This window comes from Anabas testudineus, chromosome 16, assembly GCF_900324465.2.
Source record: "Anabas testudineus chromosome 16, fAnaTes1.2, whole genome shotgun sequence".
NCBI classification, from domain to species: domain Eukaryota; kingdom Metazoa; phylum Chordata; class Actinopteri; order Anabantiformes; family Anabantidae; genus Anabas; species Anabas testudineus.
In genome coordinates, this window is record NC_046625.1 from 3,549,267 (window position 1) to 3,575,174 (window position 25,908).

At 39.7% G+C, this 25,908-nt stretch overlaps 4 protein-coding genes across 6 annotated transcripts in view; 3 read left to right on the forward strand and 1 right to left on the reverse strand.

Annotated features, from left to right (window-relative positions):
- The first annotated feature begins 1,282 nt into the window (after positions 1-1,282).
- On the forward strand, positions 1,283-6,363 carry ankmy2a (ankyrin repeat and MYND domain containing 2a). The gene is made up of 10 exons (XM_026369860.1): positions 1,283-1,474; positions 1,951-2,015; positions 2,633-2,771; positions 2,886-2,984; positions 3,180-3,340; positions 4,050-4,264; positions 4,453-4,588; positions 4,734-4,862; positions 5,000-5,129; positions 5,487-6,363. Exons 1-10 carry the CDS (start codon positions 1,297-1,299, stop codon positions 5,618-5,620), a joined length of 1,386 nt encoding a protein of 461 aa, XP_026225645.1. The 5' UTR covers positions 1,283-1,296; the 3' UTR covers positions 5,621-6,363.
- On the reverse strand, positions 6,064-8,813 carry LOC113168836 (leucine-rich repeat-containing protein 72). 3 transcript variants are annotated; one of them, XM_026369862.1, is made up of 5 exons: positions 8,715-8,813; positions 8,542-8,615; positions 7,366-7,479; positions 7,161-7,250; positions 6,064-7,047 (listed from the first exon to the last, which is right to left on the reverse strand). In XM_026369862.1, the coding sequence occupies exons 2-5, from the start codon at positions 8,573-8,575 to the stop codon at positions 6,950-6,952; spliced, it is 336 nt and encodes a 111-aa protein (XP_026225647.1). In that variant the 5' UTR covers positions 8,576-8,615; positions 8,715-8,813; the 3' UTR covers positions 6,064-6,949. The 3 variants fall into 3 exon arrangements, with proteins under 3 accessions (XP_026225647.1, XP_026225646.1, XP_026225648.1); XM_026369861.1 differs by lacking the exon at positions 8,715-8,813 and having other exon boundaries at positions 8,542-8,677; XM_026369863.1 differs by lacking the exon at positions 8,715-8,813 and having other exon boundaries at positions 6,064-7,069; positions 8,542-8,677.
- Positions 8,814-13,976: 5,163 nt separating this feature from the next.
- On the forward strand, positions 13,977-16,596 carry sostdc1a (sclerostin domain containing 1a). Its single transcript, XM_026370364.1, has 2 exons — positions 13,977-14,250; positions 15,593-16,596. Exons 1-2 carry the CDS (start codon positions 14,046-14,048, stop codon positions 16,036-16,038), a joined length of 651 nt encoding a protein of 216 aa, XP_026226149.1. The 5' UTR covers positions 13,977-14,045; the 3' UTR covers positions 16,039-16,596.
- Positions 16,597-17,400: 804 nt separating this feature from the next.
- crppa (CDP-L-ribitol pyrophosphorylase A) overlaps positions 17,401-25,908 on the forward strand; it is a 35,244-nt gene continuing 26,736 nt past the window's right edge. Inside the window, exons 1-5 of the mRNA XM_026370091.1 lie at positions 17,401-17,753; positions 19,508-19,802; positions 21,891-22,040; positions 24,486-24,590; positions 25,696-25,741. Of these exons, the coding sequence (XP_026225876.1) occupies positions 17,503-17,753; positions 19,508-19,802; positions 21,891-22,040; positions 24,486-24,590; positions 25,696-25,741 (847 nt within the window). The 5' untranslated portion in view covers positions 17,401-17,502. The remainder of the gene's footprint in view (positions 17,754-19,507; positions 19,803-21,890; positions 22,041-24,485; positions 24,591-25,695; positions 25,742-25,908) is intronic.

Consider the following 25,908-nt stretch of genomic DNA (forward strand, 5'->3'; position numbering starts at 1 on the left):
ACTCAGGTCCTCGTTCTTTTGTCACGTGACAACAGGCCGCTCAGGCTCTGTCAGCAGCACTACAGTTCGTTCACGAGTCGTTCATACAGATCGTTACGGATTCGTTCTTTCGTTCATTTGTCACGTGACAGTTGTAGCTCCGCTACAGAGCTGTGGACTGAGAAACAAGGAAATAAATGATGTCTGATATCTGACGGTCATTTATTGTCAACTGACGCACGACAGACATTATTTATTCATGGAATCATAATTAATTAGTGGTCTTTGATTCTTGTAGATGTGTGTAGTGATTTTGTGTAAATAATGTGAATTATGTTTGTACATAAATACTTTCGAAAATGATAAACATGTTAATTGTGTTATTCTCCTCCATAAAATAATAAAGTGTAACATTATTAATAACAACTACAATAACATCAATAATAATAATAATAATAATAATAATAATAATAACAATGATAATAATAATAATAATGATAATAATAATGTCGCGTTTTGGACACAATAAATGCACCATGTAAATATTTTCGGGAACTTGTTACTTGTTGCTTTAAAAGTCTAAACTCATTATCAATAAGTTTAACTTTCACTCGTCTTCTACCAGCTGTCACCGGCTGCAGCAGCAGTAACTCGCTCTCGTTCTTCGTTCACTGCTCTCGTTCATTTGTCACGTGACAGCTACAAAGTCACTTTTGCGCTGTTAAACAACAATATCAGGGAGGATGCAGGAACACAAGTCCCTTTATTGTGGTGTGTATTTGCTTTCCTAGGTTTTCACATGGTTTGAATTGCTTGTGGCATTTTGTGTATTATAATTTGTCAGCTGAACAAACCATGTTGTTTTCACTATATAGTGTCTGAGAACCGCGGCCATTTTTATATCACCCACTAGAGGGTTACACCGCAACCCGCTGGAAAATGAACGAAATGAACGAAATGAACGAAATGATTCGTTCACTTTAGAGTTCGAGACTCACGAATCTGAGTCAGTTCAAAGACTCGTTTTTCCCACCACTAGTTTGCACTGAAGGATAATTGAACTTCCTAGACTGTGTGGAACACGTTATTTCAGCTAAAGCAGGGGGTGTACATACCAGTTATGATTGGGCAAATTTTAAAGCCATGACTCTAATCAGTCAATCTATTACCGATATATCTCTTAATGTGTTTTAATTATTATTATTTTTTAGATCTGTCACCTTTCAGAGTATATTTTAAAGTATCTTTTATGTCTGTGACATCCCACCACCCTGCGGACTGTACGTGTTGGTACATCCCTGAAGACAGCTCCACTTCATGCCCGAGCATCAGCGGACCGTCATCACCGCAACAAACGCTGTTTTAATCAGTAAATCCGTGTTTGATTTGTTCAGTTTTAGCTTGGGTTTTAAAGCAGTCATCACCAACATGTCAGCTCCTAAGAGGGGAGACTTGTCTTCAAGCGAGAAGGAGTTGTTTCAGGTCATCACAGCAGGTAAGCCTCTTCGGCTAATGCTAATCTTTGAAGAGCCCATATATAACAGGAGAGGTTAGCACTTGTTAGCTTACATGATAAACACACTTCGATGCGAGTAACACAGCAAAATATCTGTTTAACACTTCTGTTGCTCAGTGTTTGTCTTGTTAACTCATACTGACTCACTTAAGGCTTAGTTTGCTGCGAGGCTTGGTAGCAGGTGATGGTAGCTAACGGCTAATCATTAGCAGGCTACATGGTTAAGTTAGTTAGCTTACCTCTGCTAACTAGCTGTATGTAATCTTTAGATGTCATTGATTTGCAGGATAACATCAGTTTCCAACGTTGTTTCTCCGTCTGTGCCAGTGTTTGTATGTTGTGCAGCAGTTCTATAATAGTAGATCTATTCATCACAAAATGTGAAGCTACATACACTGATTTTAAAGCTTGTTAAAGTAATTATACTGCAGTAATATAGATATTTGTGTTTTTAGGGAATGTGCAAGAAGCATCGAGGCTGCTGGGATGTAAGGATGTTCGAGTCAACTGTTTGGATGAGGTAACAGAGCACTTCTAACATTATATTATTTGTTTGCACAGATAACAATAGTTGCATTAATAAAGGACGGTCCTGAATAGACAAGGGGGTTAAAATAAAATGAACCCATTCTGTGTCTAAGGTTAGCCTTATCTTTAAATGTAATTAATATGTAGTAGGTGACACCATACTTTGTTTAAAATCAGTTCTTAGTTCATTTTCTAAATCTAGTTTATGTATTGTTTGTAGATCATATTAGTATTTTAATATAAATAAACAATCTCACAGGCTTTATATCTCTTTGCCCAAATCTCTCACTGAAATGGAAGTTTCATTGCAAATGTGTCAAATGTAAAAGCATAGAATTTATTTAAGGTGCAAACGGAGGGTTGTCCTACAAATTATGTGTTGGTGCAATTCAGGACTCTAAAGCTTTTCCATTGTTGACATGGAATGACATATGTGGGGGACAAGAGATATATATATATATATATATATATATATATATATATATATATATATATATATATATATATATATATATATATATATATAATTCATCTGCAACAGGTGGAAATAAGAAAGTGCAGTTTTATGTCATTAAATCATCATTGTCATCTGTTTTGTCTCACCCTCAGTATGGGATGACTCCTCTCATGCATGCTGCGTACAAAGGAAAAGCCGATATGTGCAAGTTGCTGCTGCAGCATGGAGCGGATGTGAACTGCAATGAGCATGAGCACGGATACACAGCACTGATGTTTGCTGGCCTGTCAGGTAAACCTTCAAAGTAAAACAGTGGATCTTCACAGCTATTTGACTTAAAGTCACTGCTGGTTTGGAAAGTCACTCCATACATGTGTAGTGAGTCATTGTTTTCTGTGCCTGCAGGAAACACTGAGATCACATGGATGATGCTGGATGCGGGAGCTGAAACAGATGTGGTCAACTCTGTCGGAAGGACTGCCGCACAAATGGCCGCCTTTGTTGGTACGTCTGGATTTCGTGTTCGCTAATGAACTTGAGTTCATTTCCATAAGCTCTAGCTGGTCCAGAGTTGGTAAAAATGGTCTCTAGGTTTTGAATTTATTCACCATGATAATAACTAGCTCTAATTAAACAAAAACGTGTGACAGGTATTTTATTAATGCTGAAAAGTAAACTGATTCCCTTTTCCCTCCTCAGGTCAACACGACTGTGTCACAGTGATCAACAACTTCTTCTCCCGTGCCAGACTGGATTACTACACCAAGCCCCAGGGTCTGGAGAAGGAGCCCAAGCTGCCACCCAAACTGGCAGGTCCCCTCCACAAGATCATCATGAGCACCAACTTGAATCCTGTGAAGGTAGCACACCACTGGTCAGGGAGCGTTGATTAGAAAAAAGTGGTAATGTAGTCATTGTTTTGTGTTCAGATTCAGACTCTAAGGATCAGAGGCAGGTCCACATCCTGCATCCAGGCAGCTCCCTCATCCATCCTTCCTTAAATCTGCCTTTAGTCTTTCCACCTTATCCCTCTGAGTAATAACAGTGATAGAAAAATATTCACTGTTTGTGTGAGTTGTTCCTCATCCAAACTCAACAATAGACAGTTACTCCAATCATCTCCCCTGATAAGGGGACAAACAATCAGTGAGCCAGAAAGCTGCTGCTGTGATTGATTGGATGGAAAATAAGCATGCTCCTGGGCCTTTTGGACTTTCCAGTGCATGACAGTTTAAAATGAGGTTTCTGTGCCAGGAATGCACTACATCAGCCAAAAGCAATGATTTTTAACTAATTTATTTGCCATTGTCATCTCGTGTTCTCTCCTTATCACCTTAGTTGTGCAGCAAAGAGAGCAATTATGGATCATTTCTTTTGGTGTATAAATCATATTTAGGGCTTTTTAAACATTGGTATTGGGATCATTCGCCAAGGAGCCCTCAGCTGACCCTAGTTTTGTCTAGTGTATTACTGCCGTGGTAGTGTGGAAGTATGAAACTAACTGTAATAGAAAGAAAAACTACATTTTGTTTTAAATCCACCTTATTAATTAATGTTTATGTTTTCTAGATCGTGTTGCTGGTCAATGATAACCCCCTGCTGGCTGAGGTGGAGGCTCTGGACAAGTGCCGCCGGGTGATGGAGCTCATCTGTGAGAAGTGCATCAAGCAGCAGGACATGAACGAGGTGCTGGCCATGAAGATGCACTACATCAGCTGTGTGCTGGGAAAGTGTGCCTCTTTCCTCAAGGACCGAGAGGACAAGCTCGATGGCCTCATCAAGAGGTGAAGCCTGATGTGATGTTGCAGAATACGGTGTCATATTGTGTTAATTATAAATATAAACTGGAATATCAATCAAAACTAGCAGAGAGTGTGCTTCTTTATTGATCTTGGGAGGTACGGTCTATTCTTTGTTTTATCATCAGGAAGACGAAGTTGAGAATTTAATCTCCTTTATCTTTCTCTTGCAGTTTGCTGAAGAGCCGGGAGAGCGATGGTTTCCCTGTCTACCAAGAGAAGTTTATCAGAGAGTGCATTCGCAAGTTTCCATACTGTGATGCGACTCTGCTGCAGCAGCTGGTTCGAAGTATTGCTCCTGTGGAGATTGTAAGTTTGGAAGAACTAAAAACTGTGCAGAGATGTTTATGTCCCTATTCACATGATCATTAGGCACTTGATAAAAATGGAATTGCCATAGACTGAGAACACATTTTTTAAAGACAACCATACATCATTCTTCCCTCTATTACAGGGTAACGACCCCACAGCTCTGTCAGTGCTGACTCAGGCCATCACAGGTCAGGTCGGCTTCATGGACGCAGAGTTTTGTACATCCTGTGGAGAGAAAGGAGCAGATAAGAGGTGTTCTATCTGTAAAATGGTGAGTGTGAAAACGAAAGTAATATATTAGTTTACACAATAATAAAGTTTCATCTGTTGGTGTTTTGTTTATGTCTTGTTTGTGACTTTTAATTGGCAACATGTTCAAATATCAAACGCCTGATGTTTTCCCATCAGGTGATCTACTGCAACCAAGCCTGTCAGAAGATGCACTGGTTCACCCACAGGAAAGTTTGTAAGACACTTCAAGAGCAGAGAGAAAAGCAAGAGGCAGAATCGGCCAAACTCAGGATGCAGCAGAGCAAAGGTATCATCTATCTAACACTACAGCACGGTAGACACAGAAGCAGATTGTATTAGATCATTTTTGAGCTGTGGATTTCTGATATTTTTTTGTGCACAGTACTTTTTTTTCCTTCTAATAACACAACCACAATTTCTCAGTATGACTCAAATGAGGAGCCTGAGATTCTATTTTGTTATGCCCTATTATTAATTGTGAATGTGTTTAAAGCTACTTTGTCGAAATTATTATGAAATATTTTGTCTATGATGCTCATTAAAACAAACATGAGAGAGCATGGTGATGGCTGACCAGAACCTTTAATGCTTTCAGTGTTAAAAAAAACAGACCTTCAGCAATAAGATTGTTCTTGTGTTTCAGAAGAGAGTAAAGCTGTGAAGGAGGCCACAGAGTCCATGGAGGAGCTTTCAGTGGACACCAATAGTGAGGTCACCTCCTCAGACACTGCAGCTGAAAGCTCAAATCCCACTTCCATCCCTGCAGCTGACAACTGAAGAACATCTACCGGTCAGCGTCAGTAACCGAAGTCTCTAAAACACAACCATACAGCACAGACGGAGTGGACACAGGACTGAAAGCCAGGCGAGGACTGGTCCAACAGGAGAGAAGAACCCGTATTTATTATTGACTGTCACCAGGGCATGGAGACTCTGACGCGTCAGAGGAAGGTTTGTGCCGTGGTTTTGTCATTTTTGTACTGTATCTTAATTCTTGCAATGATAATGTCATACATAATGTGAATGTGAAATTTGTGTAGGCTGGTGTGTTTGTGGTAGAGTTCACTGGGAGGAATCATGAGGAACAGGTGGAGAGATAAAGGTTCACGACAATAATGGAACATAAATCTGCCTTAAGAAACTGTAGCAACCTTTAAGAGGAAAAAGTGACTGTGGAACCAAATCCGAGCTGTTTGTTTGATTATTATTGTTATGTGGGATTTTTTTTGTTTGTTTTTTTTTTTTTTTGGACAGAAAACCTCAAGGTAGATTGGGAGCGGATAGCACGGCTGCACACAACTGACCAAAAATGTATATTTTAAATATGAGCAACATGAATAGGAATTTATTTTAATGAATCATGGGAGATGTTAATGCTCAAGATTTTCATGCCATTAAATGGAGGTTTTTTTTTCCCCCAAAAACATGATATTATTAGTTGATCAAGCATTGTAAACATGAAACACTATGTGAAACTACTTGATCTTAAACTCAACAAATAAAGACCCAGCTTCATCAGACCTCTTTATTGGACTAGATTTTAATAATTTACCAGAACATTTCTGAAAATATTGTTGCTTTATGTCTGACATTTTCCTTTTTAGTACCTCAGTACAATTTACAATAACTGGCCCGTAGCCATAGAGGTGTTGATTTAACTGTTAAGTAGGAAGTAAATACTAAAAAAATAAAGTGGTAACTGACTATAGAATGGCCTCATCTTGTCATGGTAATCCAACCTTTGCTCCATAATGATTGTGGATTAGACCTTTCATCACCCTCAATTTATAAAATACATATTTGAGCAAACAGCAGAGTGACTCTTATGTGATTACCTGTGGTTAGATGTTATATACAGGTTTATATTTGTGGCGCTTGAAGCAGTGAAAATGGCATTTGAAAGACTACTGAAAAACTTCTGGTTCTGTGGATCATATGCTGACTTCACTGTCACATTTATCTAAAGATGGGATGTAATGATAAAGAGCAAAGAACTAGTAATCCTGCGGGAGAGCACTTTGTGGAAAAGCTGAACAGTTTTTCAGATTAAATTCAGATTCCTGAAAGAAAACACTGGAAAACCCGACATTTGTTTCTGTTTGTGGGTCATGTTTTACATCTGCCGAAGGCCACAGACTGGAGGACGCGATGATAATCTTGATTATAGATCTGGAAGGTGCTCTTCCTCTCTGCTGGCTTCACTTCTGACAGCACAAAAGATAAATGCTAATGATACAGTATAAAGGAAGTAATAATGAAATGCGACAGGTTAGAGGCTTTGTAGTTCAGATTGTATGTTTGAATCTGTAAATCTCACCTTTCCTGTCTAAGAACTGGACAGAAGGCAAGCTGTGTATCACATGGAGGCGATACCCGGGTTCATGGGAGATGGGATTGAGGAAAAATGCTGGGAAGAAGTCGTTACAGAAGATTTCATAAAAGAAAATACAATCTGTGAAAGAAACAGGCTCAGAGGCAGGATGTCGGTGTTTGCTTCGTGTCCTGACTGTTCTGACACTCACTGGCAGTTTGCAGCTGCTGCATCCTCCTGAGCTCATGCATCGTGTCGTCCAGGTCTCTGATCTGGTTGTTGTGGAGAAAAAGAAGTCGGAGGCAGGTGAGATGATTCAGAGCTCCTGGACGAGAGACCAGGGAGGACAAATTCAGACATTTTCCTTTTAAAATGTGTTTATCCAGGGTCCAGTTCTGCCTGCACAAATTCATAACTGAGGGAAACGACTCGAGGTACATAATAAAGTACACATTCGAAGTATTTTCAGTTTTATGCTACTACTACTACTTCACTACTTTTACTGGATTAGAAAAATATAAGTGTATTAAAAACAATGCAGTGTAGAAGATCAAACCAAACTGTGTGTGTGATCTCTTTATATACAAGTACAAATTTTGAGGGATTTCGATTTTGCTTCAAATTTTCCATTTTCTGCTTCTTTATACTTAATAATTCAGACACAAATATCAAAAACTTCAGTTACTTGTTAGTGGGAATCTGATTATTAAAACAAAATATGGTATAATGAAAATTTTTATTGATCCTTTGTGTGGAATTCACAAGTTGTCCTGCAGAATGTAAAGTAACAGAAATTCTAATTATTAAATTAAAAGCATGATCATCATAAAAATAAATAAATAAATAAAATGTATAAAATCCGCTGCATGATCAAATCAATATTTGAGAAAAGTCTCAAATGTAAAAACAACAGTGGTTTCCCTCTTGTATTAATTCTGTGCTTTTGTTTTTCTTTGGTTTTTAATGCAGAAAATTCTCTTTTTACGCGAAAGACTAATTCTGCTAATTCTTCCACTGCAGAACAGTTTGGATTCATTGTGTTCTCTTCACATTCAGAGGAGCCGTCAAGATTCACCTGTAACAGACTTGATGTTGTTATTGGGAAGGTAAAGTTCAGTCAAGCAGCAGTTTAGCGAACGACAGCTGAGCTCTCTGATCTGAAAGAATTAGAATTAGAACAGAAATAGATGGAATCGTCTTCCACTAGATGCAAACTTTAAAAAGCAGCATGAAACGACCTTGTTGTTGTTCAGCCACAGCTTTCTCAGGAAGGGAAATCTCGATAAGTCAGGGACCCTGGTGAGTTTTCTGTTCAACAAAAGACTCTTACAATTAATCTAGCAGCATTTCCCAGGAGCTACTGAGATACCTAGAGAGAAATTCTTACTTTGTGGAGAGGCTGAGCTGGCAAACGTCAACATCCCTCTTTGTTCCACACTTCTGGAGAGAGTACTTTATATCCTGTATTCAGAATGAGAGGAGATGAAAATACAGATGAAATGTCACATTCATTAGCTTTTTCCCTTCTGGGGTTTTATAGTGTGAGTTAAAGCTGTGCACCTCGGCTACATCCATTGTCACCTTTGTCTTTCCAGACCAACCTGTTGCCTGGAAACATGTATTGTGTTTGAAATCACAACACTCGTATTATTCTCTTTGTATTCATCATCATCTTTGTACTGATCAAATGTCTGCAGGGATTGGGATCTCCAGCAGAGGGCAGTGACTCACCAGAATTCACAGGGAAACTGTAAAGTTAGTGGGACTTCTTGGGGTTTCTTCATTCTGGGGTTCTTAACTTAAAGTTTAGAGTTTTTATTCCAGTGAAACAGAGGATTTCATAAAAGAAAAGTGCAACCACTAAGTACACTTTCCACTTCATCTGAAATATTCAGGCTTTGTTAAATATAATGACTACTGTACAGATCCATGGAGAGAGCGACTTATTTCTAGGAATTTATAGTGAGAAGTCATCAACATCCACATCACTTCTTTTATTCAGAAACTCAGTGTAGTTAGTAGAAATAAATAAATTAATAAAAGCAAATGTCAGAGCTGATTTTTTAAGAGGAGGGAATATTTATTCTGAGCTCATTTCACATAAACGCTGTAAACTGTGAATCACATTATGTACTACAGGCTGGTTTATCAAATATAACACATGACCAGTTATATTTCATATTAAGACGTAACTATAGCAACTAAACCTGTAACTCTAATGATATGTAACTCAAATACTATATCTATTTAGTTACTAATAGAAAGCCACTAAGTACAATTCTGAAGCCTTTTTATGTAGCTAATATTTTATATTTCACAGCCATTAGTAATTTACTGAATGTACATGTTAATACATCAGTAATTATATTCCATTAATATATATCATATTTTTACTTGTGGTTCTTCGCATATATATTTTGATGCTAATACTTCTGTACTTTTGCCAAAGTAAAACATGTTACTAACTCTCTTACTACCTCAGTATTTGTACATTGTGGTATTACCACTTTTGTCTAAGAACAAGATCAGAGGACTTCTTTCACTGGGTATCACCACCACCATGGTTCAGTACTCTGAGCTGATAAAGACCATCAGTTACTGACACTGTCTTCATATTTATAATAGTGTGTTTGTGCAACCTGCTAATGACATAAAGCACTTAAACCGAGTATTGTGAGTATACAATACGAATAGTACTAAAGGTTCCAAACATGTTGATATAGAAGACACTCATAGAATACCAGTGTTTGAGACACAACAGGCCATCTATTGTCTGTCGTATTTTGGGATCTTTTTCGCCCTCTGTTGCCACGTTGACCTTTGTTCCTTGGCTTTCTTCCAGGTGTTGTGCATACCTTTTGTCCCCCTCCAGTTGCCCTCGCCACACCTCCTCTTACTGCATGAGGGCGCTTCCTGATCATGCACACACTCCTGCCATGCTGCTTGTCAATATGCTTTTAACCCAGCCACCTTTCATTTCCCATGAGGGTTAGGGGCAACCGAATTCCTGCTGCTGACTTTCAATACGCTCAGACAGGGAGTCCTCTTTCAGCTTTCTGTTTCTTTACAAAGTGAGAGCACAAAAGCCAGGGCCTATCATATTCACTTTTCAGCATTTGGTAACCCAGTCCCACAAGCAGCTCAGAGGGGCGTCGAAGTGTAAATAGTCTTCTGAGAAGAGTAGGCTGTGTTGTCCTTTCTTCTCTCTCAGAAGTAGAGAGAACGAGTCTGTGGTGTTGTTTAAGGAAAAACAAGAGATAGGAAATGATAACGGAAGCTGAGGATGAAGATTAATGACAGATTGGGTTCACCTGCAGAGTCAGGAAAAAACCATTACGCTTACTCAAGTGCAGATGTCAGTTAAGTTACTTTTGGTACTAAGACTTGGGTACTTAAACACTGCAGTACTGTGAAGCAGAGGAAACCCGGTGAGAAGAGGTTTGACGTTTAGGAGCTGTACAAAAGTTTTACTTCCGCAATGCATTTCTCACTGTTCATGCAAAGGTTTAGTGCTTCAAGCAAAGGATTGGAAAACAGCGATTAGAATAAAGCACGACTCACTGTCAACTGTAATAGACACGTTTGCCTGTAGTGAAGGAGTTCATATAAATCTTTTATATTCCACTGTATACTTAAATATTGTGTGCAGTTTTAAATTTAACAATCCTTATTATTCAGGAGCATTAAATCATTGAGGACAGCTTTATGTCCCACTACAGAGATACACTAGGGGTTGTTGTTGTTGGCTTTTATTGTGATGTAATAGTAGTTTACTTGTGAGGACCCCAGGAAGAGTAGCCCCCTCTTACAAAGTGTCTAATGTGGATCAAAATAATTCATTCTTGGGTTAAATACACATATAACAATTGAAGGTTTTTAATCAGTCATCGGTTGTTGCAGATTTCATTAGGTTTAGATTATTATGTTCTGGGGGTTCAGGCCCTTCCTAACGTCCTGTGTTGGGTGGGGCTGAGGTCAGGGTTCTGTGCAGGGCAGTGAAAATGCTGAGAAAGATTTTCTTTCGACTTTGTCAACAGGAGCATTATGTTGATGCTGGAAAGGGACAAACACAAACTGTTGCCACAAAGTTGGAAGAACACTATTGTCATAACAAACCTCGTATGCGGTGCATTTACATTTCTCTTAATTGGAACTAAGGGCTCCGAACGAAAAGTTCACAAATGGAAGTTGACAGGTGTGTTCTTGCCATACAATTCATCACTTCTGGATCTTTCTTACTTTATTTCCTCCTTTCTTTCTGATGCTTTTCCTTATTTTTCTTTTCTTTGTCCTTCATTATGTTTGTCCTTTTCATTCTTTCTCCTCCTTTCTTCTTCCTGTCTATGTCATTTCTTTTTCCTTTCTTTTGTTTTGCCCTTGTCTCTTTATTCTTTTGCTATTTCTTTCCTTTTTTCTTCGTACACCCTTCTTACCTTCATTTCTTTCTTCCTGTCTTCCTTCTTCCCAGTTTTTCCCTATTTCATTTTAATTTCTTCCTTCCATATGCTTTTCCTTACTTTCATCCATCTTCCCCCTTTTGCGTATTTATTTCTCTTTATGTCATGCAGTTTTTCTACATTACAGCACCACCCTTTTATTCTCTCTATTACCTTCTTTTCTTCCTTGTACCTGTGATCAAAACGTTGACCTTTCACTTGGGAAAGAAAGACACTCATTCTCCATCCTAAAAATGCACCTCGTCCATAAAAAGTGGCTGTGCGGTAATAAAACAGACAAGTGATCTGTGTATCAGCTTTCGTTAAAGCGAGCGACAATTAGTGTCTCCGCACGAAGCCTCTTTTCAAGTCTGTAAGACAAGTTCCCCACAAAGAGTAATTATATCTCTCCTTGTTTTGTACAGTGGACACACCAAGACTCCAGTTTGTCTGAGCAATTGAATCATTAGATGTGCGACTGTCAGGGGTTGAGAGGTAGTCAGAGAGAGGCTGGCATAGACAGACAGCTAATTACACACAGACAATATCAGCTTTCACTCTTGGGTTAAACGAGTCTGAGAGAAGCAAGTCACAGCGTGGAGATGATCCAACATGAGAAACTAATCAGAAGGTAAGACATGAGTTGGGGTTATAAATTGACAGCTGTATACACATGTATGATTAATGCTCCACCGCTACTGGAGATGGAGGTGAAAAAAGAAGCTGTGGGCTTCAGAGTGAAATAATGTTTTCAACTGTCTGTAATTTTCCAGGCTTCACACACAAAACAACACAATGGAGGAGTTCAGAGTAGAATAGTTCAGTAGTTGAACAACCAACAAGGACAGGAACGATGAAGTTGCTTAATAATCTCTAACTCTCACAGCTGCACTGGAAAAGATGTTCAGCATTAAATAAACTGAGATACAGTATATGATGTGTGTAAAGCTTTTTTTTCTAAACTTACCTACTTGAGATGAACAAATCCGGTGATGCAAGAATTAAGATCTACACAATGTAGAATAGTGCTTTTACTTTGCAAACAAGAGTAACCACAGCACTTTTAACTGAGCAAGATTTGCATTTAAAATTTAAATAGAAAGTGATGCTGCTGTTGCATTTAAGAGTTTAAAACCAGAAGGATGAGAAAACTAACGTGCCACAGTGTGAAGACAGAGTTCAGAAACTCTACGTTAATGAAAAGGAATGACTGAACTAAAGGCTGATTATTACCACACCGCATCACAACACTGTTCAACCCTAAAGAACAACAATCACATCACTGCAAAACAAGTGCACCAAAGTTAAGCCGACACACATTTAGTCTTTTAATCTACATTAAAATCTGATTAAGGGCAGTTTTGGAAGCTGGTGTTCAACTGCCAAAATCTGGATTCATTTAGATCCAGAGCTTTAAACAAAGAGCTTTATTCAGTTGTATTTTGTCAGACTAGGAAAAATCTGTAGGTAGCTACAAGACTTATTTTTAATTCCTGAGGAAATAAACCATGTCATGTTTTTTGACTTAATGACTGCAACTCACTGTTTCTGTCTCATTTAGACTGAAACTACATAATCCAAATTTAGAAATTCTTGGCTTTTCAAAGTAGATGACTACAACAATGTGCTGGTGCACAGCGAGCACTAAGCCCTGAACCACACTGCTGCATTTACAGCAGGACTGCTTCCTCTGCTCCAGGTACAACAGATGAGACATGAACTTCTGCAATTCGCAAAAGGATCCGTTCTGCCTTAAAGTCATCTTCGCACTGAGTGACTGTCTTTGGACGCTGGACTTTAGATTTCACTGGGCTTCATATATATAACTGGTCATGTGAGAACAAATCCCACACACCCTCTGAGAATCCAAGCAGTCCTGTAACAGCCTGAGTTGTTTGATCTGTCTTTGCTGAGGCTTTTGTATCTTTAATGAGAGATTTTATCACATAATCTGTTACAGAATATGTTATATATAGAGTTTATATTACAAATAATCACTTCTGAACAATAATTTGCTGTATTTTTTCTAACTATACTGTTGACTATTGGTAATTAGGTTTTTTATCACTATCAACTACAAAAACTTAAATTAATGTGATTTGAGTCAATGGGCCAGTTATTAGGCACTTAATCCCATCATCATCATCATCATCATCATCATCCATTCCAGGGATCCTACCCAGCATCAGGATCAAATAGCTCTCTCACTCATTTAGCTCTCCAAAATAAAAGCATGGGCGAGGTTATTTTACGAGCGCGCATCCTGGCGACCAATCAGAGCCTCAAAACAGAGATGCACCTGAGCAGCTGCCAAAGCGAGAGGCGGACCGGCTGCAGGGTATAAAATCGGCGGGACACTGAAAACCTCCATGCAGTGCATCCAGCATCAGTCAACTTAAAGACGGACATACACGCACCCTCGTCTCCAGACGCTGCACTTCCCTCAGAAAGAACCATGCACCTGAGCGCGTACGAGTCGTGCCACTCCTTGGTCATACTTTGCATCCTTGTGAAGAGTTGCCAAGCCTTCAAGAACGATGCCACGGAAGTCCTGTTCTCACATGGGAGCGCGCCGGTGCCGGAGGTTCAGAGCAACGTGTCCCTGAACCGCGCACGGACCGGCGGCAGAGGAGCGGGCGGCGCGGAGCACCACAGAGGCGGTGAGTGGAGCACCGGAGGATGCTCTCATCCGGTGTCAGGGATTTTCAGATTGTCGAATAATTCTATACAAAGTGTGTGTGTGTGGTTCTCTAGAACACTTAGAGACAAGGTAAGTGAACAACTGGTGAGAATAGAGAAAGAGGAGATGATGTAATTCCTTAAACTGTTTCATCCCATGATTCCACTACTGTTTATACTCATCATTTGATTTTCAGTAAAGGGTTTATGCAGCTAAAAGCTCTTGGTAATATTAAGGTTTATACTTTAAATAAACTCATTTTGTCTTGCACATCAAATTATGTCCTTTTCAATCCAACACTAAATCCCATCATTTAAATTATCCATCCATCCATCAGTCCACACCGCTTTACACATTATATCTCCATTAGGGAGATACAGACTGCATTAGTTCTGCAAACACTTCACATATTAGGATACACCATAAAACTGTCATCACATCATTGAGGTCACTAATCAGTCACAGAGCTCAACTCCAGAGACAACCATTCATGATTGCATTCACACCCATGAGCAAACTAGAGCCACAAATGAGCCCAATCCATAAAGTAATTAAGTCCAGTGTAAACCTCGGTCTTGCATAGACATTACAGGGATGTTATAAAGTAGTCATTATATTAGTACAATCCCTCGCTGAGCTCTTTCCCTGCCCACACCACAGTAACAGTGTTAGTGTGTGTAACCAACACACACCTGGCTTTCTGTGGTCCAAGCAGGGATGAGAGGCCAGAACAAGCTGTGCAGCTGACTGGGTGTCAGTAAAGCTGAATGAAAGCTCCCCCAGGAGGGGAGAGGAGGGAGTGTGGGGGCTGAAGGAGATATTAAGAGGGAGACGGAACCTCATCCCTGTTCATTCATCAAACACTGTCTCAGAAAGGAAGGTGGCATTGTCACGGTGGAGCTGCATGAATGGACCTGAGCTTGAGTTACACTGGTGGAGGGGAGAGCAGGGGGACACTGTTTGTAGCCTGCAGCACAGTAATGCTGCCAGTCATAGGTGCTGCAGAGTAAATCCTGCTAAACTGACAAAAAAAGCTTCTTGCTATAGTTCCTATAGGCTGCAGAGAGATCATAGCTAATATAATGTTCATTGTAAAAGACTGGACAGTAATGCAGCATTATCATCTTCATTATTTCACGCTGACTTAATACAAGGTTACTGCTCTGTGCATCTCTAAGTTCTAAAAATGGCACCAATTAGATTAAAACCAGAGTGGGTCCTTTTACCCGCTATACTGTAATGTTCAGGAAAAAAAATAGATGCATTCTCTGGGAGTTTCATTTATATTTGTTTTTCACTGTTCTCATTGTGTCTTCCAACAGAACGAAACCAAATAGGATGCAGAGAGCTGAGATCCACTAAGTACATCTCAGATGGCCACTGCACCAGCCTCAATCCCATCAAGGAGCTGGTGTGTGCTGGTGAGTGTCTCCCGGCCCAGATGCTTCAAAACTGGATCGGTGGCGCCTATAGCAGGAAGTTCTGGAGTCGCCGGAACAACAACCAGGATTGGAGGTGCGTCAACGACAAGACCCGCACCCAGCGCATCCAGCTGCAGTGCCAGGACGGCACCGCGAGAACGTACAAAATCACTGTGGTCACCTCCTGCAAGTGCAAGAGGTACTCAAGACAGCACAACGAATCGGGCGACATATTCGAGGAGCTGGGTCTGTCCCCGCCTCGGGTCCTGCACAAGCACAAGTCTAAGAGCAGGAGGAGGCTGGGCAAGAACCGGCTGAGAGAGAACTGGCACGAAACAGAACCCTGAGAGCCGGTAGACAGACAGACTGAATCCACATGAACTTAAAGGAGTTTTGTCTCTGTGATATTGAGACACGACGTCCAGAGCTTGCAGGTGTGGATTATCTCTTAATGTGACTGGGACCTCATTTATGTGAAGCTGGCTCCTCACTATGATGGAGAACTCCAACGGACACACAAAGGACTTTTCTTAACATTTTAGTCTATGTGGTTAAAGATGCTGTGAGCAGAACCGGGGTTTGCGGTCTGCAGAGCCTTCAGCAGCCCACGGCTGAGCCACACACCTCTTAGATTTATCCATGTACCTCTGTTACCTTTACCCTTTTTACACGCAGATGGAAATCTGTATGCAGCTTTTTAGGCACCAATGTTAGTAAACAACACCCAATATCTCTAAATCTTGTGTAAATACTTGTACATATATCAAATCCATACTTGCATTTTGAAGTGTTGCCATGTGTATAAAATTTAACAATGTAAGATTTATGATGTAATATATTTTCTGTGGCTTAAGAGGTGTCAGCTTGTGGGCGAAGTCTGGAGAAACGTTGTCATAAATCATTCTTGTAGCAATTTTATATGAAATAAATATCACTTTTTTATCACATGTTGTTGTCAGTGGAGACTTTTTCAGGTATGATAGTGAAAAACTGAGATCCAAACTGGAATAAGGCCCACATTGATATCAGGTAAGACTTAATCATGTATGAAACACTCTACAACAGATGAGTTTCTGCACTGAGTCATTGAAAACACTCGACCAAAAATAGAATAATTATACCTTAAAGTTAAAAGTGAATCTAAAACAAACTGAAACATGCCTCAATGTAAAAAATTATGCAGAGTGCAAAATGTGTTTTTATTTAATTCTTCACTTCTGGAGTTGTGTATTAGATAATTTAGATAATTTATCAGTATTATAGTTTCTATAGTTTATAGTTTTTATTATTATTATTTTTTTTAACTGTGTTGTCTGATATAGATTTAATGTTTAGATTTGTAGTTATCAGAAAGGCATTGACATGTGCCACTTTCCACTTCCAACACTGGATTTTTCAGAAATCAAAACATTATATTTACAGATAAAAAGTGCAACACCAGTTTGTAAATAAGAGATTTTATTGAACTAAATGCAAAGTGCCATGAACTTATTCTACCACAGAGGGAGAAGAGGACTAATAATTCACCTCTACTGAAATATCAAAATAATTATTTATATAAATATGAGATCTAATGTGAATCGTAGAGTAATCAGATTCTAATCAACACTAAGTGGAACACTAACTCAGACAGGTGTGATCAGGTGTACTGACTCTGACACTGACTACAAATCGCGGACATAGGCCCTCCTCGGCTTCCGTACCGCTTCTTCCCTGATCTCCATCCCGGTTCCCGTTCGTCCTCCCTCCGCTCACCGTAGCTGGGAACGACCGGTGTTAGAGAATGACCGTGACGCCTCATCCGTGAACTTATGGAGAGAAATCCTGTGAATACGGCTGGTGATAGGCTTGACCCGGACAGGCCCACTCATCCTAGGACTTTCCCAACACATCCGGCCCGGGAGAGCGACCACCAGCCGGCGGAACGCAGCGTGGAATTCCCGGTGTCTGTGGTTCTTCCAGCCGGCGGCACCGGAGAGAGAACCGGGCTGCAGACACCCAAACAGTTCTGCTCGTTCCTGGGTCGACCGCTAATAAGCTACACTATCCAGGCTTTCGAGAGGTAGGAACATATGGAAATAGTTTAATTAAGGTGCCACAGGTCCAGTTTAACAGGTAGAAGAGGTCCTGTGTGTGTGTGTGTGTGTGTGTGTGTGTGTGTGTGTGTGTGTGTGTGTGCAGGATTTACTAATTAATTTAACTTTCGCTGCATTATTTTACTCTATTATTTAATTAGACATTTTATTCTGCACATAAACATTAAATACAGCTCATACCATGTGATGCTGTTGTTCACAGTGATGATGTTGTCGTTTTAATCCTGAAACCGTCTCCATGTCAGCAGTAAACACACTGTACAAATGTAAAGTACCAGCATTTATCAGTCCCGTCCTGAATCCTGCACCATGCACATCACAACACAGTCCCTGGACGTGTTTGGAGGTTATTGTCCCATCACTTTTTATTAACACAGGTACATAGATTACACAGAAACAAAGTCACTGACCTGCAGCAGAGACATTAAAATAAAATCAGACCCAGGATGGAAAAAGACGATCATACGGCTCAAGTGCAGGTGGACACAGTAATCTGAGGAAAACTGTCTTCAAACTCTTTAAAGGAAAAACTGTCTCCATGATATTATACAAATGGAGTTCAATGAACAATTTAATGGATAATTTAGATTCACCAATTAAACTAGTTATGCTAGCTATGAATGCCTTGGATGGTGGGAGGAGGTCAGAAGAGAACCCACACAGAGTCAGGGTGAACATGCAAACTCCACACAGAAAGAAAAACACTGCCCATCCACAACAAACAGTCACACACTCTAAGATTTAGTTGGACCTCCTTTATCTTTAATTACAGCACACATTCACCGTGGCATCACTTCAATAAGCTTCTGCAACGTCACAACATTTATTCACATCCAGAGTTGTATTAAGTTTTGCTAAGATCTTGTATTGATGATGGGAGAGTCGAACCACTGCACAAAGTCCACATGATCTTCTTCCATTGGACAGTTCTTAACCCATTTTTACTAGTTTCATCAATCTCCTTTGATGTTTTGCTTGATTCATGCCAGAATGGACCCTTGTGAAACAGGTTGACATCTTCTGACATGGATGTTTAAGATATCGGAAGCTACTCACGTCATCAATTAGGGTTAAATAATTTGTCACCAGCTGAAACATCCATGCAGTAATTATCCAATAGGAGACTCTGACCTGTTTGCTTAGTTATATCAAGGTGGTGACTTGTTGTTGGACGGGCAGTGTTTGAACTAGACCTGTACATCTACATAACAGCATTACATTTAGTACAGTTCAAAATATACTGTTTTCTTCTTCTTTTGAGTTTGTGTACTCCTACCACCACTGTTTGTACATCAAAAGCTTAACAACGTGTTACTCTGGTTTACTTAACAGGTATAGGAAGTTAAGGTTTTATGATACTGCTCTATAATACAGATGATGGAGCAGTATAAGTGTCGACTAGAAACTTTAAACAGCTATACCTCAAATGCTGTGCTAATTATTAGTTATTATAAATTAATTATCTTTGTGTTTTTGTTCTGCCAATCAGCCGGTGCAAGCACTTTGAAGATTTCGTGTTGGGCTCTGGAAACTTTCAACAGGCATTTTCTGACTTTCTCCAGATTAAAGAAGGAAAAAATAATAAACAGATTACTTGCAGCTCTAATTGCCAAATGTAAAAAGCTCTAAGTGAGGGTTACGTTATGCCTACGCTCTCCTGTCTGTCTGAATTCTCAGCTTACAAATGAGAAGTTGCTGTGTGGCTGGTCTGTTATTGCAGGGTGTCATGGATCCAGAGCATTGTGGTTGTTGTTGCCAAAGAAAACATGGACCTGATGATGGACATCATCCAGCGCTTCCAGCACAGGAAGGTTCGAGTGGTTCCAGGCGGCTCGACTCGTCACAGGTCGATACGCAACGGAGTCCTAGCTCTGGGCGAAGGTGAGGGGGAGGAGAAGGGGGAGCAGACGCTACCGGCAGGCCGACCAAAGGTGGCCATCATTCATGATGCTGTGCGGCCTTTTGTGGAGGAGGACTTCCTGTACAAGATAGCCGTGGCTGCTAAGGAACACGGGGTGAGTTTAGTAAAAGCTCTGATTTATTTCAATAAAAACTTTCTACGTGTGACATCTGCAGCTCTTTCTGAACAACATTTTTGTTTGTTATCAGTTCCCTTATTAATATTGGTTTATTTGGTCAAGTGAGAACAATTAATCACACAATGAGCAGAAACCTAATCAGCAAGTGTTTTTGTAATTGATTCATCTTGTGAGTCAAACATTCACCGTTTACAGCTTCTCAAAAGTGAGGTTACGCTGAGAAGTTTGTTTTTATGCAGGGCTGCAATTATTAGTTTTATTCTTTGTGTAGATCTGCTTGACCAACAAAAACAAATAATATAAACTAGAAGATGCACAAAAATATTGAATTTTCTATGAGGTAAGACAAGTAAAAACTGCATTTAGTGATAAAATAATAAATCAATAGTTTGAATAGTCAATCAGACACATGCAAGCTGTTGGGCACTTATATTTCACACGGGTCAAGTTGTAATTGAGATGTTCAGCTATAACTAAAACGCTGCATATATCAAATATTTTTTTGCAACAGAATAAAGCAAAGAGGAAACCTGTTCTGTTGGTGTGTGAATTAGTTCAAATTGGCTTTTTCTCATAGCAGACATTGAATTATTTGTCTCCAATGATCACTACAAAACTTGTAGATGTTACAACTTGGAAATTGAATTGATCAAAGTTATCTCCAGAGCTCCCATTGGCGAACGTACCTTTTATAACCTCAGTCAGTTTTTCCAGTTGTTCATCAAGGCAGGATGTGTCTATTTCCAGGCGCTGAGCACTGCAGGGAAAGACTATAATCTCTATTCAGGTTTTGGCCATTCAAAAATTCCAGTATTTCTTCATGCTTGGAAAGAGTAGTACAGCTGATTAAATCTCAACTGATGCTCATACTTAATTTCTTAATCCACTTTTAGCCAACAACCAGAGAAAGTCAATTACTTAGACTGTAAACGAATCCATCTTGCCAAAGTCAAAACGGCTGCAGTCAAATGTTTCACCTGGTAGGTTAACGTGTGACTTTTGTCTATGCATGCTATGGATTTATCATTTTTCAACGTGCGGTGTGAACATAAGCAAACTTAAAACTCTAAATACAACAAAGTCAAGTTTTCCAGACCAAAGAAAACAAACTTACTCCTTTGCACACAAGATCTCTCCATCTTTTCATAAACTGTTTATCAGATTGACAGATCCATCGCTCCCGGTGGTAGTGTTTATTTCATCTGTGATAGATGGAAAACATTTGGGCCAAAGTCACTTTGGTTGGTCTGGTGAAGAAACGCTAAGATTAGTTTCATAATGACTCATGTCTGAGGCTCAAAAACTGAGAGAAGACTTTGTTGAATGCGTGTCACACAGGTTATGAAAAAAGCAAGAGCCCCCTGACATAAGGCCGACGTTTATGGTGTGTTTCTGACTGTGTGTGTGTTTCGTGATGGGCTTTCACAGCAGGCGATCTGGTCTTCATTATCTTGCCCAGTATCCCCCGCTCATGACAGAAGGCCTGTCTGCGTTGAAAAGCAGCAGATTCATTTTGATTTTAACAGCATGTGTAACATGGAGAACACGTGTTTGCTTTCCTTTCATTTGTGGGGAGTTTGTCCTGCACATGCTCACTGGCTGCCTGCTCCTGTCTTCAATCATGCTATAGTGAAATGAAAATATCTCAGAAATGTTGATTATTTTATATTTCCATGGGAGGAAGTAGGACAATAGTGTGCTCCAGCTGGCTGCTGACTCAAATTAATGTTCTCTCTTTAAGTTGTTATATTATCAAGATTATTTGACAAAAGAAGGTATCTTTAAACAGAGTCTCGCGGTCTTCATTCATAATTCACTATTACTGATTCATGATTATTAATCTTGGTTAACATGAGCTAAAGCTAAACTTTAGGAACAGAAACACAATAGGAGCAGGAATTTCTACTCTCTAACGTGTCAAAATTGTTACCAAGGATGCCATCAAGCTTTATTTACACTAGTTAACGCCTTTTTTGAGAGATTTCAAAATAATTTAATTCGCTTTGTAACCAATTTAGGATTTCTGGAACTTGCTAAAACCAGAATTGTCTTTCCTTCACCCAGGCAGCGGGAGCTATCCGACCTCTTGTTTCAACAGTCATAGCCACAACATCGGAGAACTACCTGGATCACTCTCTGGAACGAGCCAAATACAGAGCCAGCGAGATGCCTCAGGGATTCAGATATGATGTCATCTGTCAAGCTTATCAGAGGGTAAAGACTCTTTAATTTACACATAACAAACAAAATGACAGTGGCCATTGAGAAGCCAGTTGATGTATAGACACTATGTCAGTGTAAATGAAAGTAATCCTTTAAAAAGTAAAAGTAACCCAAACACCACCAAAACAATGGTTCATCCATGTATCCACTGCACAGTCTAAGTCTGTTACAGGTCAATTTATTGTTATCAATTAACCTAACTGGCATTCTTTGGATTGTGGGAGGAAACTGAATCACCTGGGTGAAACCCAAACAGACACAGGGAAAACAAGCATACTCCATACAAAACAGCCCAGACCTTCTACAGCAGAGCTAACAAGTTTACTACTTCACTGCCCAAGTGGTTGACAATGAACAATCCCACCTCTTTTCATTGATATTTTATCATTTATTATTCTTTTTTTTTTTTACATTTCATATATGTTGGAGAATATAGGACTACAAATCTGTTACTGTCATCCAATCGTTTTAAGCAAGAGAAGAAATCAAACCATTTTTTTCTGACAGTTTTCTCATGGGACCACATGTAGTCAGAAATGTTGCTTCTACAACAGTGTCATTAGTAAAAACAACACATTATATCACAAGATGGAAAAATGAGGTCCCGCAGGCACATGCTGCTTGTGCTCGGTGTCAAATGATTATAAAACAGGTCTTTAAAATCTTCTGAAATGAGAGTCAGGGTAAGATTGATGCTGTAAAAATTACACCACTTAGACGATGGCAAAAGTGACAAAGGACGTTCTAGCTTTCATACATCATAACAGACCTGTACAGTCCTTCATTGTTCAGCCAATGTGTCAGAACCTGCGGGGTTTTATTCTGAAGAGCTGGTGGCGTGGGTGCTATCACTTTCACTTGGCCTCTGCTGCATCTGGAAAAGAAATGTCACGTTATATTAATATACTGCAACGCATTAGTCTGTGAAACAAAGGTGAAGAAAGGCTCAGTTTGAAAAATGGTGAAGGAGCACTTACATGGTACGTTTAGGTGGACTCTGTGGAAGTCTCAGCAGTTGAGTGCCTTTTAATACATGTACCTGAAAAGCTGAAGGAATTTTCTGCTCACGCAAGCTGTAAATGTGTTGATTATTCTGTGAAAATAGGGGCTTAGTGCTAAGATTTGGTGGGCCAACTTAATGTGAAAGTGGTACCGCAGAAGTTGACATTATTTATTTTTCAGACACTTTGCGTTTGCTATTTCAACCTCGACTCCATTAGATGGTTCTTCTGATACCAGTGCTTTTGAAGGACGCAGCTAAGCTTGAGCTAAGAGCTGAAGTATGCCTCCACTTGGAGCCCCATTTGTCTGCAGTTATTTTTATTCCTGGCAAATCCGAATCTTCAGATTGCTTTGAGAGCCTCGTTGGATTTGTCTTTGGCCTTTTCAGAAAATGAGCTCATAGTTACTCTGCAGAGTCAAGGTCAGTCAAGTTGCAAAAATTAACACTAACTGGGGAGGTTGTTGAAGAAGGAGGAGGTCGGGGTTGGTTGAGAGCGTGTCCCCCAATCTCCTGTTGTTGTTCTCGTCCTCTTCAACCTTTTAAAAGAAGAGAAAGTGTCAGGTTAGGACTGTAGGACATGAGCATGAAAAATCTCTGAGAGCTGCACATTTGTAGCTTGACATCCATTGAGTGCAGAAGAACTCAGGGCTGAAAAGACAAAGGGGGAGACACTTTATCCAGTAACTAGTAAAGGCTTTTGTACTGGGAGAAAATGCTAAAGGTTAAATTACCTCAAGACCAAGAGCATATTTCTCCTGTAATTTCTCTCTTCTGTACCAGGGTCCCCAGAATAAAAGACCCCTCTCTTTTATAGCTTGATAAAATATTACCCAGGTATAATCTCAGGTAGCCTGAATTTGTCTTTGTAGTCCAGACTGTATTTTAAACCAAATGAGCTCATCGCCTCAATCCAAACTACCATGTGATGTTCACAGTCAGAGATTTCCTGGCAGTCGGTCAAAGCATAAATGCACCATAATGGTATTTATCTTTATCTCTACTAAGAAAATGACAGTAATCAACAATAACATAAATACACGAGGTGACGTATCACGTCTAGCTGAACAATGTGGGAAGATGTCTTATGGCCTGATGAAACTGAACTCGCACATTTTGAATCTTAATTCAGACAGATAAGAGAGTTACAGGGCGGGCGGTCCATCAGCCAAAGAAAACAGGATCTTCTGAAGTATGTGCTGAAAAATGTGGTGATAGTGGTGTCACGTTATGAGCCTGTTTTTCTTCTGTGGAAACACTGTCTCTCATCATGACTGTTGTGTATAGTTTCAACAAATCAGCGCAGACTTGTGCTGGAAAGTCCTTATTGTAGTTTTAGCCGTGCAGTGCAACAGCATGTTTAACCAGAGTATGATTGAAAGTCATTTTTGTCAACAGTTGTCAACAACTCCTGCTCTCTGTTGTCCCCTCTGCAGTGCACAGAGTCAGACTTTGAATTTGGCACCGAATGTCTCCATCTGGCTCTGCAGTACTGTGGCACCAATGCCAAGCTCATCGAGGGTCCGCCAACTCTGTGGAAGGTGAGCTCGCCAGAAGCCTGGTTTGGGTTGGGGATTGCGGATCTGTGGAACACTCTGGCTAGCACAGCTTCATGCCTACTACTGATTTATCATATGCTTACAAAGAAGCCTCATGAATTGAAAGTGAGGGATGCTGGCAAATTAAGAATTGCTAATATATTAAATGTGACATCTAAGATCATCATGTAGAAATTAGTTTAAATTGAAACGTTTTGTTCTGAACCCTCTGTAAGATCATGTAACTTAAATGATTCATTCCAAATTACAAAAGGCATGTTTTTCTTTTTAGACCTATTATGTATCCATAAAGATAGTTTTGGTTTTATATGCTGAGATTTCTGTCTTCACCCCAGTGCAAAGGTACTCAAGGTTTTGAAGACTGGTATTTAAAAATGTTTGGAGCAATTTGCCTTTCCTTTACACAATGCTTTGGTTTGTCTGGACAATCCAAAGCAGTGGTTCCCAGTCTTTTCCTGGTGATAAGTACAAAAACATAACCTCTTGTCACAGGTTACATATCTAAGTATCTATGATGCCTTTTGACCAAAATATCCGTACAATTAATGGAGCCACAGCAACTAATTCATGATTTAAACATTCCTTTTATGCATTATGTGATGCATTTAAAAACAAAATCAGTTCTGATGTATGTGAGGCATCTTCTCATGAGAGAAAAGAAAGAAAGTGTTTTTTTTTTTTTTTTTTTCCAGTCTTGTAGATAACTATTGTGACATGGGAGAGTTCTACGCCCTACGCATAGGCTTTGTTGTTTGGAGTTTGGGAATCCCTGGTTATATTCTTGCAGTAGAATTGTGCTATTTGATAGTTTAATTCAAACAAGAGGCTTAAAGATGTAGAACTTTACAGTGCTGCTCAAAAAAAGCAAAAACTAGAGACGGGATCAAAGAAAGAAATTCCAAACTCTTGGTAAGGAACCATTAATCCAGAGTAGCTAGGACAATGTTTCTGGTTGGTGTTAGTGCTGTTGAATTTTCCAAGTGTAATTTTTCAGTGCTTTTAGGAGGGCATTATGTTGGGATAAGGGTCAGACAGACAGCTCTATAGGTATAGGTTGGTGAACTGATCCCATTATTTTGTCCTCTAGGTAACCTACAAAAGGGATTTGGCTGCTGCAGAGTCCATTATTAAAGGTGAGTTCTCTTCTTTAGAAATGTACCGCTGCATCATTTCCTGTATGCGTTGTCTATAGTGGATCTTTTCATCTCCTTACAATATATGCACACATGAAGAATGTAAGTAGATATGTATACATGAAAGACTGAAGGCAGCAGCAGGTCTTGTCAGGTAGGTTAAATGA